This window comes from Moschus berezovskii, chromosome 5 (assembly GCF_049115385.1).
Source record: "Moschus berezovskii isolate FMDL1 chromosome 5, NW_MosBer_1.0, whole genome shotgun sequence".
NCBI lineage: Eukaryota > Metazoa > Chordata > Mammalia > Artiodactyla > Moschidae > Moschus > Moschus berezovskii.
Window position 1 is genome coordinate 123,863,752 of NC_142464.1, and position 12,625 is coordinate 123,876,376.

General features: G+C 47.1%; 1 protein-coding gene across 4 annotated transcripts in view; it reads right to left on the minus strand.

The window, feature by feature from the left end:
- Positions 1-2,904, minus strand: part of ACOX3 (acyl-CoA oxidase 3, pristanoyl) — a 50,467-nt gene extending 47,563 nt beyond the window's left edge. Inside the window, exon 1 of one of the 4 annotated variants that reach the window (XR_008687046.2) lies at positions 2,398-2,635. Coding sequence is in view for 1 of the 4 variants with exons in the window: in XM_088836571.1 (XP_088692697.1) it covers positions 2,398-2,564 (167 nt within the window). In the remaining 3 variants the exon portion in view is untranslated. Of the gene's footprint in view, positions 1-2,397; positions 2,643-2,760 lie in introns of those variants that run through there. The other 3 variants (XM_055434327.2, XM_088836570.1, XM_088836571.1) reach the window with 3 other exon arrangements.
- Positions 2,905-12,625: the final 9,721 nt, after the last annotated feature.

A 12,625-nucleotide genomic window follows, 5' to 3' on the forward strand; every position in this document is an offset into this window, starting at 1 on the left:
AAGAAATAAAAAGGATTCTAAGGGAATACTATGAACTTGTATGCCAACAAGTTAGATAACTTCTGTGAAACTGACAAGTACCCAGAAAGACACAATCTACCAAAACTGACTCATGAAGAAATGGAACACGTGATCAGATCAGATCCATAAAGAGGAAAGAGACTGAATTAGGAATCAACACCCACAAAGAAAAGCCAGAGGGCTTCCAGTGCGAATTCTACCAAATATTTAAAGAAGAAAAATAAAAATTTACGAACTCTTACAAAAACTAGAAGAGGAGGGAACATACCTATAAAGTGCTCCGTTAAGCCAGTATTACATTGAAACCAAGCCAAAGATATGACAAGAAAACTGCAGCCTAATATCTCTCTTGAATATAAAAGTAAAAATCCTCAATAAATCTTGCAAAGTGAATCCAGCAACATATTAAAAGATTATATATCACAACCACGTGAGATATACCCCAGGAATGTAAGGTTGACGCAACACTTGAAAATCAATTCATGTAATACACCATATCAACAAAACAGATGGACAAAAAGTACATGATCACATCAACAGATGCAGAAAAGCACATGACAGAATCGAACACCCTTTCATGATAAAAACTCAACAAACTAGAAATAGTTTGATAAAACTATTGAACCTGATTAAAGACATGTACGAAAACCCTCTAGCTATCATTGTCCTTAAATATAAAAGACTGAATGCCTTTCCCCTAAAATTAGGAACAAGACAAGGGTGTCCACTCTACCACTTCTAGTCAACACTGTACTGGAGGTGCTAGCCAATGCAATTAAGCAAGAAATGATACTAAAGGCATCCAGATTAGAAACCTATCTCTACCTGCAGATGACATGATTTTGTACAGAAATTCCTAAGGAATCCACTAAAAAACTATTAGAATTAATAAATCAGTCTAGCCAGTTTGCAGGGTACAAGATCAGTGAGCAAAACTCAGCTGATTTCTATACACTAGCCAACCTTGATAGTATATTAAAAAGCAGAGACATTACTTTGCCGACCAAGGTCCGTCTAGTCAAGGCAATGGTTTTTCCCGTGGTCATGTATGGATGTGAGAGTTGGACTGTGAAGAAAGCTGATCGCCGAAGAATCGATGCTTTTGAACTGTGGTGTTGGAGAAGACTCTTGAGAGTCCCTTATACTGCAAGGAGATCCAACCAGTCCATTCTAAAGGAGATCAATCCTGGATGTTCATTGGAGGGACTGATGCTAAAGCTGAAACTTCAATACTTTGGCCACCTCATGAGACGAGTTGACTCACTGGAAAAGACTCTGATGCTGGGAAAGGTTGGGGGCGGGAGGAGAAGGGGACGACGGAGAATGAGATGGCTGGATGGCATCACCGACTCTGTGGACATGAGTTTGAGTGTACTCCGGGAGTTGGTGATGGACAGGGAGGCCTGGCGTGCTGTGATTCATGGGGTCGCGGAGAGTCGGACACGACTGAGCGACTGAACTGAACTGAACTGAACTGAACAGTAAACAACTCAAAAATGAAATTAAGAAAACAATTCTATCTATAACAGAATCAAAAATAATAAAAATACTTAGAAATAGATTCAACAAAAGAAGTGTAAAACTTATACTCAGAAAACTATAAAACATTTTTTATAGGGTTAGTTGATGTATAAACCCAAGTGCCAGCCTGGAAGTCCTCTCTCCCTACTCCCCCACCTCCCCACCCCCACCAACCCCCCACCCCCAACCCCCACGCCCCAGAATCCAATTAGTTACCAAGCCTCTCCCTCACTGCACCTCTCCAACACCGAACAAATCCTACCCTTTCTCTTTGAGCCCAAGAAACCTTATCATAACAACCTCCAGTTATTGAGCAAACACTGGGTGTGGGTGGAGCAGCTGATTCCCAGATGCTGCTGCTGCTGCTACTAAGTTACTTCAGTCGTGTCCGACTCTGTGTGAACCCATAGACGGCAGCCCACCAGGCTCCCCCATCCCTGGGATTCTCCAGGCAAGAACACTGGAGTGGGTTGCCATTTCCTTCTCCAATGTGTGAAAGTGAAAAGTGAAAGGGAAGTCGCTCAGTCGTGTCCGACCCTTAGCGACCCCACGGACTGCAGCCTACCAGGCTCCTCCATCCATGGGATTTTCTAGGCAAGAGTACTGGAGTGGCTTGCCGTTGCCCTCTCCCTCCCAGATGCTAGGAGGTGATGAAAGCCAATGAGTTAGTAAAGTAGATTGTCCAGGGCCTTAACGACCTCGGACCAAACTCCAGAATCCTAAGCCGTAAAAAGCCACCTGCAGCCACCGACATTACTGCACGATGTTACACCCAGGTATCTGAAGCCAGACGCCTGGAGTCAGATCCGAACTCTAGAGCTTAGGGGTGGAGCGAACTTGGCAAAGTCACCTCACCTGCCCGGGGCGGTGGTGACAACGCGGGCAAGGCTGATCTGGCACGGCCAGGAAGCTGTCACCACTCCCCGGAACACCCAGAGCAGCTGCAGGCGGGAACGGAACGTCCATACCACTTGGGGAGCGCAACAGTCGCCTTCAGACGACTTCAGAAGGGGTCCTAACATGCAGACCCGACCATGCTCCGCCACTAGGGGACAGCTGTCCGCTGGCCTCAGGGGCCAGGTGTCTGGCTCCTCGGTCCATCCCGCGCGTGTACCCGCCCGGCCGCCGGCCCTTGCAGCCTCTGTCCCCAGAGTTCCGCAAGAAGACGCGGTTGCCCCCCACCTCACCCCGACCTTTGCACGCGCCGCCCCCGCGCACCCTCCGCGCAAAGGAAGACTGGACCTGCAGAGGTCGCCGGGCCCTCCGATCGCGGACCCCGCAGCGCCCCGCGGACACACTGCAGGCTCCCAACTCTGGTCGGGCGGAGAGCCACCCAGGTTTTAAAAGCCGGGAGCGCGCGCGCAGCCGCAGACCGACCCTGCGGGCCGCGCCCGGCCTGACGTCATCGCGGCCGCGGCTGCGCCCTGCACCCGGGAAACGAGGGACCCCTGGGCCACGCCTGGCTGCCGGAAAGTGAGAGTGAAAGGCGCTCAGTCCTGTCTGACTCTTTGCAGTCAGTCAGTCAGTTCAGTCGCTCAGTCCTCTCCGACTCTCCGCGACCCCATGAATCACAGCACGCCAGGCCTCCCTGTCCATCACCAACTCCCGGAGTTCACTCAAACTCATGTCCACAGAGTCGGTGATGCCATCCAGCCATCTCATTCTCCGCCGTCCCCTTCTCCTCCCGCCCCCAGCCTTTCCCAGCATCAGAGTCTTTTCCAGTGAGTCAACTCATCACATGAGGTGACCAAAGTATTGGAGTTTCAGCTTTAGCATCAGTCCTTCCAATGAACACCCAGGATCGATCTCCTTTAGAATGGACTGGTTGGATCTCCTCGCGGTACAAGGGACTCTCAAGAGTCTTCTCCAACACCACAGTTTAAAAGCATCAATTCTTCGGCGATCAGCTTTCTTCACAGTCCAACTCTCACATCCATACATGACCACAGGAAAAACCATAGCCTTGACTAGACGGACCTTGGTTGGCAAAGTAATGTCTCTGCTTTTTAATATATTATCAAGTTGATCATAACTTTCCTTCCAAGGAGTAAGCGTCTTTTGATTTCATGGCTGCAATCAGCATCTGCAGTGATTTTGGAGCCCCAAAAAATAAAGTCTGACACTGTTTCCACTGTTTTTCCATCTATATTCCATGAAGTGATGGGACCAGATGCCATGATCTTTGTTTTCTGAATGTTGAGCTTCAAGCCAACCTTTTCACTCTCCTCTTTCACTTTCAACAAGAGGCTTTTGAGTTCCTCTTCACTTTCTGCCATAAGGGTAGTGTCATCTGCATATCTGAGATTATTGATATTTCTCCCAGCAATCTTGATTCCAGCTTATACTTCTTCCAGCCCAGCGTTCCTCATGATGTACTCTGCGTATAAGTTAAATAAGCAAGGTGACAATATACAGCCTTGACGTACTCCTTTTCCTATTTGGAACCAGTCTGTTGTTCCATGTCCAGTTCTGACTGTTGCTTCCTGACCTGCATACAGGTTTCTCAAGAGGCAGGTCAGGTGGTCTGGTATTCCCATCTCTTTCAGAATTTTCCACAGTTTATTGTGATCCACACAGTCAAAGGCTTTGGCATAGTCAATGAAGCAGAAATAGATGTTTTTCTGGAACTCTCTTGCTTTCTCCATGATCCAGCGGATGTTGGCAATTTGATCTCTGGTGCCTCTGCCTTTTCTAAAACCTGCTTGAACATCTGGGAGTTCACGGTTCACATATTGCTGAAGCCTGGCTTGGAGAATTTTGAGCACGACTTTACTAGCGTGTGAGACGAGTGCAATTGTGCGGTAGTTTGAGCATTCTTTGGCATTGCCTTTCTTTGGGATTGGAATGAAGACTGACCTTTTCCAGTCCTGTGGCCACTGCTGAGTTTTCCAAATTTGCTGGCACATTGAGTGCAGCACTTTCACAGCATCATCTTTCAAGATTTGAAATAGCTCAACTGGAATTCCATCACCACCACTAGCTTTGTTCGTAGTGATGCTTTCTAAGGCCCACTTGACTTCACATTCCAAGATGTCTGGCTCTAGGTCAGTGATCACGTTATCATGACTATCTTGCTCGTGAAGATCTTTTTTGTACAGTTCTTCTGTGTATTCTTGCCACCTCTTCTTAATATCTTCTGCTTCTGTTAGGTCCCTTCCATTTCTGTCCTTTATGGAGCCCATCTTTGCATGAAATGTTCCATTGGAATCTCTAATTTTCTTGAAGAGATCTCTTGTTTTTCCTATTCTGTTGTTTTCCTCTATTTCTTTGCATTGATCACTGAGGAAGGCTTTCTTATTTCTCCTTGCTATTCTTTGGAACTCTGCATTCAGATGCTTATATGTTTCCTTTTCTCCTTTGCTTTTCGCTTCTCTTCTTTTCACAGCTATTTGTAAGGCCTCCTCAGACAGCCATTTTGCTTTTTTGCATTTCTTTTCCATGGGGGTGGTCTTGGTCCCTGTCTCCTGTACAATGTCACGAACCTCCGTCCAGAGTTCATCAGGCTCTCTATCTATCAGATCTAGTCCCTTAAATCTATTCCTCACTTCCACTGTATAATCATAAGGGATTTGATTTAGGTCATATCTGAATGGTCTAGTGGTTTTCCCTACTTTCTTCAATTTAAGTCTGAATTTGGTAATAAGAAGTTCATGACCTGAGCCACAGTCAGCTCCTGGTCTTGTTTTTGCTAACTGTATAGAGCTTCTCCATCTTTGGCTGCAAAGAATATAATCAATCTGATTTCGGTGTTGACCATCTGGTGATGTCCATGTGTAGAGTCTTCTCTTGTGTTGTTGGAAGAGGGTGTTTGCTATGACCAGTGCGTTCTCTTGACAAAACTCTATTAGCCTTTGTCCTGCTTCATTCCGTGCTCCAAGGCCAAATTTGCCTGTTACTCCAGGTGTTTCTTGACTTCCTACTTTTGCATTCCAGTCCCCTATAATGAAAATGACATCTTTTTTGGGTGTTAGTTCTAAAAGGTCTTGTAGGTCTTCATAGAACCGTTCAACTTCGGCTTCTTCAGCGTTACTGGTTGGGGCATAGGCCTGGATTACTGTAATGTTGAATGGTTTGCCTTGGAAATGAACAGAAATCATTCTGTCGTTTTTGAGATTGCATCCAAGTACTGCATTTTGGACTCTTGTTGACCATGATGGCTACTCCATTTCTTCTAAGGGATTCCTGCCCACAGTAGTAGATATAATGGTCATCTGAGTTAAATTCACCCATTCCAGTCCATTTTAGTTCACTGATTCCTAGAATGTCGACGTTCACTCTTGCCATCTCCTGTTTGACCACCTCCAATTTGCCTTGATTCATGGACCTAACATTCCAGGTTCCTATGCAATACTGCTCTTTACAGCACCGGACCTTGCTTCTATCATCGGTCACATCCACAACTGGGTATTGGTTTTGCTTTTGCTCCATCCCTTCATTCCTTCTAGAGTTACTACTCCACTGAGCTCCAGTAGCATACTGGGCACCTACTGACCTGGGGAATTCCTCATTCAGTATCCTATCATTTTGCCCTTTGATACTGTTCATGGGGTTCTCAAGACTCTTTGCAACCAGGCCAGAATCCTCCAGGCCAGAATACTGCAGTGGGTAGCCATTCCCTCTCCGGGGGATTTTCCCAACCCAGGGGTGGAACACAGCTCTCCCTCATTGCAGGCAGATTCTTTACCAGCTGAGCCACCAGGGAAGCCCAAGAAGACTGGAGCAGCGGGTAGCCTTTCCCTTCTCCAAGAATTCTCTGGAATTCCCCAGGCCAGAATACTGGAGTGGGTCAGTCAGTCAGTCAGTTAGTTCAGTCACTCAGTCCTGTCCGAGTCTTTGTAACCCCATGGACTGCAGCACACCAGGCCTCCATGTCCATCAGCAACTCCCAGAGTTTCCTCAAACTCATGTCCATTGAGTCAGTGATGCCATCCAACCATCTCATCCTCTGTCGTCCCCTTCTCCTCCCGAATTCAGCCCCTCCCAGCATCAGGGTCTTTTCAAATGAGTCATTTCTTTGCATCAGGTGGCCAAATAATTGCAGTTCCAGCTTCAGCATCAGTCCTTCCAATTAGTATTCAGGACTGATCTCCTGTAGTTTGACTGGTTGGATCTCCTTGCAGTCCAAGGGACTCTCAAGAGTCTTCTCCAACACCACAGTTCAAAAGCATCAATTCTTTGCCACTCAGCTTTCTTTTTACTCCAACTCTCATATCCATACATGACCACTGGAAAAACCATAGCCTTGACTAGACAGACCTTTGTCAGCAAAGTAATGTCTCTGCTTTTTAATATGCTATCTAGGTTGGTCATAACTTTCCTTCCAAAGAATAAGCATCTTTTAATTTCATGACTGCAGTCAGCATCTGCAGTGATTTTGGAATCCAGAAAAATAAAGTGAGCCATTGTTTCCACTGTTTCCCCATCTATTTGCCATGATCTTAGTTTTCTGAATGTTGAGCTTTAAGCCAACATTTTCACTCTCCTCTTTCACTTTCATCAAGAGGCTCTTTAAGTCTTCTTCACTTTCTGCCATAAGGGTGGTGTCATCTGCATATCTGAGGTTATTGATATTTCTCCTGGCAATCTTAATTCCAGCTTGTGCTTCCTCCAGCCCAGCGTTCCTCATGATGTACTCTGCATATAAGTTAAATAAGCAGGGTGACAATATACAGCCTTGACGTACTCCTTTTCCTATTTGGAACCAGTCTGTTGTTCCATGTCCAGTTCTAACTGTTGCTTCCTGACCTGCATACAGGTTTCTCAAGAGGCAGGTCAGGTGGTCTGGTATGCCCATCTCTTTCAGAATTTTCCACAGTTTATTGTGATCCACACAGTCAAAGGCTTTGGCATAGTCAGTAAAGTAGAAATAGATGTTTTTCTGGAACTCTTTTGCTTTTTTGATGATCCAGTGGATGGTGGCAATTTGATCTCTGGTTCTTCTATCTTTTCTAAAACCAGCTTGAACATCTGGAAGTTCACGCTTCACATATTGTTGAAGCTTGGCTTGAAGAATTTTGAGCATGACTTTGCTAGCGTGTGAGATGAGTGCAATTGTGAGGTAGTTTGAGCATTCTTTGGCATTGCCTTTCTTTGGGATTGGAATGAAAACGGACCTTTTCCAGTCCTGTGGCCACTGCTGAGTTTTCCAAATTTGCTGACATATTGAGTGCAGCACTTTCACAGCATCATATTTCAGGATTTGAAATAGCTCAACTAGAATTCCTTCACATCCACTAGCTTTGTTCGTAGTGATGCTTTCTAAGGCCCACTTGACTTCACATTCCAAGATGTCTGGCTCTAGGTGAGTGATCACACCATCGTGATTATCTTGGTCATGAAGATCTTTTTTGTACAGTTCTTCTGTGTATTCTTGCCACCTCTTCTTAATATCTTCTGCTTCTGTTAGGTCCATACCATTTCTGTCTTTTATCGAGCCCATCTTTGCATGAAATGTTCCCTTGGTATCTCTAATTTTCTTGAAGAGATCTCTAGTCTCTCCTATTCTATTGTTTTCCTCTATTTCTTTGCACTGATCGCTGAGGAAGGCTTTCTTATCTCTCCTTGCTATTCTTTGGAACTCTGCATTCAGATGCTTATATCTTTCCTTTTCTCCTTTGCTTTTCGCTTCTCTTCTTTTCACAGCTATTTGTAAGGCCTCCTCAGACAGCCATTTTGCTTTTTTGCATTTCTTTTTCTTAGGGATGGTCTTGAGCCCTGTCTCCTCTACAATGTCACAAACCTCCATCCATAGTTCATCAGGCACTCTATCAGATCTAGTCCCTTAAATCTATTTCTCACTTCTACTGTATAATTGTAAGGGATTTGATTTAGGTCATAACTGAATGGTCTAGTGGTTTCCCCTACTTTCTTCAATTTAAGTGTGAATTTGGCAATCAGGAATTCATGAGTCATACCCACTGCAATGGGTAGCCTTTCCCTTCTCCAGGGGATCTTCCCAACCCAGGGATGGAACCCGCTCTCCCGCATTGCAGGCAGATTACTTTACCAGCTGAGCCACCAGGGAAGCCCACAAGGAGGAGCCTTCCTGGGACCCTCCCCAGTGGACCTTCCTGCATAAGAATCCGTGGGATCCTGTCCCCTCCCTGGTTTTAGGACACTGCTTGACCTGCGTTTGGCAGGGAACGTGCTTTGGACCTCTCTCAGTGGGATGTGCAGACTTTTTTGGGTGGTGGTGAGGTAGGGAGAGAGGACGGACTCACACACTTCTCGGGGTTGTTTTGAAGGGACCTGGTGGGGGAGAGATGTGGTGGGGACCGACATGGAGGTACTTGGGGGAAGAGAAAGGGGGTTCAGTTTTGTGCAGGTTTTGTTAGCTGCTTCCTGGTAAAGCTGCCAGGGGATGGTGTGATCAGTGGAGCAGAGTGCAAACTCTTTAGGCTCAGCTGACCATGATCTGCCAGGCCTCTGCGAGGACTCTGGTGCCAGTCCCCCACCCTGGTTCATTTAGACCTCCGTTCCACTCCACCCTGTTGGGCACACACGTCCCCTGCTCCTTTTGAGTCCTTTGCTTTGTTGGCCATTGTTGGTTCCTGCCGCTATTTGGCACGTTAACCCTAAAGTCTCCTCCCAAACTCTGGCCACTTATCCCTCTGTGTCCCCCCTCCCCTGCTTTGCCTCCCACCACCACCACTTCCCTCACTGGCTCAGGATCCACCAAAGGGTTGTAGGGAAAGAGTCACCAAGTCATTGGTTTGGGATGGGCCATAATGACTTGGTACCAAGTATGGTCCTGTTATGGCTTCCCTGGTGGCTCAGATGGTGAAGAATCTGCCTGCAATGTGGGAGATCTGGGTTCATTCCCTGTATCTGGACCATCCCTGGAGGAGGGCGTGGCAACCCATTCCAGTATTCTTGCTTGTAGAGTTCCATGGACAGAGGAGACTGGCAGACTATATAGTCTGTGGGGTTGCAGAGTGGGACCCAACTGAGCGGCTTTCACTCACACTCACCTAGATGACTTCCTTGGTGGGTCAGACGGTTAAGCGTCTGCCTACAATTTGGGAGACCCGGGTTCAATCCCCGGGTTGGGGAGATCTCCTGGAGAAGGAAACGGCACCCCACTCCAGTACTCTTGTCTGGAGAATCCATGGACGGAGGAGCCTGATAGGCTACAGTCCATGGGGTCAGAGAGAGTCGGACACGACTGAGCGACTTCACTTTCTTTCCCTTTCACCTACATGGACCTGTCACGAGAGCTGGGACCACAAGCAGCAATCTCCTTCCCCAGAGTAAATCTACATCAAGTAGTAGGTGGCTGAGAATGCTGATGGGAGAGAGGTAGGCGCTGCGGAAAGGTTTTGTATGAGGTGCACATACAAAGGGCTGAAGCTTCGATCTTCTTGGCAAATGTTACAGGCGTGAGTCAATAAAGAACACTTAAAAATTCTGTTTTCCTTGGCTGCCTCAGGGCTCAGTTGTGTCATGTGCGACCTTTCACTGGGGCCCATGGACTCCCTAGTGGTGGCACGAGGCCTCTGGGGCGCTCAGACTCAGTGTTTGTAGCACTCCACTGCTATGAGGCATGCGAGATCCTAGTTCCCTAACCAGCGATCAAAGCCCCTTACCCCACATTGCAAGGAGGATCCTTAACCACTAGACCACTAGGGAAGTCTCAAGAAAATATTGTTTTTAAACTGTAAACCCAAGACGTTCAATCCAAAGTGTTTAAATACTGGAGGAGGCATGGCATCAGGGGAGTGTCCGGCTGAGGACCTGGAAAGTAACAGGGCAGCGGGCTGCTGGACAGGCCTGAAGCCCATGTTCAGTTGGACAATGGGAGGGGACATGTAATCTGGGTTCTCAACTGGGAAAAGGTAGAGGGTGAGCATTTGGAAAGAGGGAACAGGGTGGGGGTGAGGGGAATGGACTCCCACGTTCTGAGAGTGAGAGACGCCCTGTGCAGGGGCTGAAAGGGGTGAGGGAAGGAAAATGAGGTTGGGAGCAGGGGCAGGATCCAGGCTGGATGGGACTTTGGGGGCAGGAGCCCAGACGCAGGTTAACTGTACTCCTAATTCAACATGTGGGTTTCTGGCCAGTAACTGATATGATCTTGTACAAGGATAACAGCCCACATAGAACTGAAAAATTTCCGCCTCCCTCTAAACACTCAGTTCAGTTCAGTCGCTCACTTGTGTCCAACTCTTTGTGACCCCATGGACTGCAGCACGCCAGGCCTCCCTGTCCATCACCAACTCCCAGAGTTTACTCAAGTTCATGTCCATTAAGTCGGTGATGCGATCCAACCCTCTCATTCTCTGTCGACCCCTTCTCCTCCCGCCTCTAAACATTGACCTCTGGATTTATGATCTCTTGTTACTGAATTCAGTTCCAGCTGTTTGCCATCTGAAGGCCAACGTTCGAGAGGCAAGTGTTTGTACAAAGGAAAAATTTGCTTTATTTAGGAGTCCAGCAACCAGGGGAGAAGGTGGACTCATGTTCAAAGGCCAACTCCTCACTGCCAGTCAGTGCATAAGAACTTTTAAAGGGGAGTTACAGGGCTCTATAGGCAGGGGGTAGGAGCTACATGCAGAAACAGCACAGTCAGCTCTGAGAGTCATCTTTTTTCCCCTTTATTTTTAATTGAAGGATAATTACAATATTGTGTTGGTTTCTGCCATACATCAACATGGATCAGCTCTGACAGTCATCCTGCTTGAAATTAATCATGTCATTATCTAGTCTGGCTTCCCTCGTGGCTCAACTGGTAAATCTGCCTGCAATGTGGGAGACCTGGGTTTGATCCCTGGATTGAGAAGATCCCCTGGAGAAGGGAACGGCTCCCCACTCCAGTATTCTGGCCTGGATGTAGGGAATATGCTATGCACAGGCCTGTACTGTAATTAACGGGGCTTCTTTGAAAAATAAGAATGGCTTTCTCATCACCCCCAGGCAGAAGGCTGGGAGTAGTAAAGAGTACATCGTGGAAAAACATCTTGAAAACAAGCTGTTGAAGTACTGATGTGACTGACGGCAGAGCCTTGAGGGGGCTGCTGAGAAAGGGTGTCACTCGCTGCCGGGCTAAGCACATGCACGAATGGCCTGAAGATTTGACACTGAGCACTGTGCATTGTATATCTTTATCCCTGATCTGAGACTGTTAACAAACAGTTATCTCTAGAGCACGGACAAGGAAGTAGATGTTAGCAATAAAAGGTATGCAAGGATTAGGATCTGGGCTTTTGCCTGCGAATGGCATCAGCCCCCTGATCCCCACTTTATTTCTGAGTCTTATTTTTTTAATTCTTCTGTAGCACCGCTCCCTCAGGTCGGTTCGTTGTTGGGCTGGTCCCAACATTTGGTGCCCAAACAGGGACCTGAGGGCGCTAGTAGCTTTCAAGGCTTTTTTGACAGTGCCAGAAGACACAGGGAATTCCAGGCAAGAGATGGGAGAACAGTGAAAGTACCTGGTGAGCACAGCCCCGTGGATCTGTCGATAAGGGACACAACGGGGCCAGCTCCTTCTAAGCATGCTGACTATACTGTGCTTCTAAAAACCTTACTACATAGCTCTGGAGTGAAAGTGAAAGAAGAGAATTTTGGGGAACTATTTCAGGCAATTCATCAGCACTGTCACTGGTTGGACCCAGAAAAAGGGACTTTGCATCTTAAAGAGAGGAAAGAAGTGATGCGTGGTTTGCATTGAGCCTATCAGTCTGGGGATCCTGTTCCTATAAGTGTGCGGTCTCCTTATTTATACCACTTTGGCTCCTTTACAGTCTGAACAGTCTGACTCTTCTGATTCAGAATCTGATACTCCTGCTCCTCCTGCACCTCAGGAGTCGCCTGTCCAGCCGCCTCATATATATGAAAATCTGGATAAAGGGAAATATAATCCTTTGGAAGGGGAGAGAGGGGCTCAATTTTTGAGTCCTAAATCCCGTGTTAACTATGGTACGGAGCAACATCCTGAAGCTTGCCCTTTATTACCAGTCTCACAGCCTTCGACTCCTTGGCTGGAGCCCCCATAGTTCAGGAACCCCCTCCACTGGATCCTGATACACCATGGGATGATGGGGTGTTTAGAGCTGTGGTCACAATACCAAAGCCATCTGTGCCTGCTCCC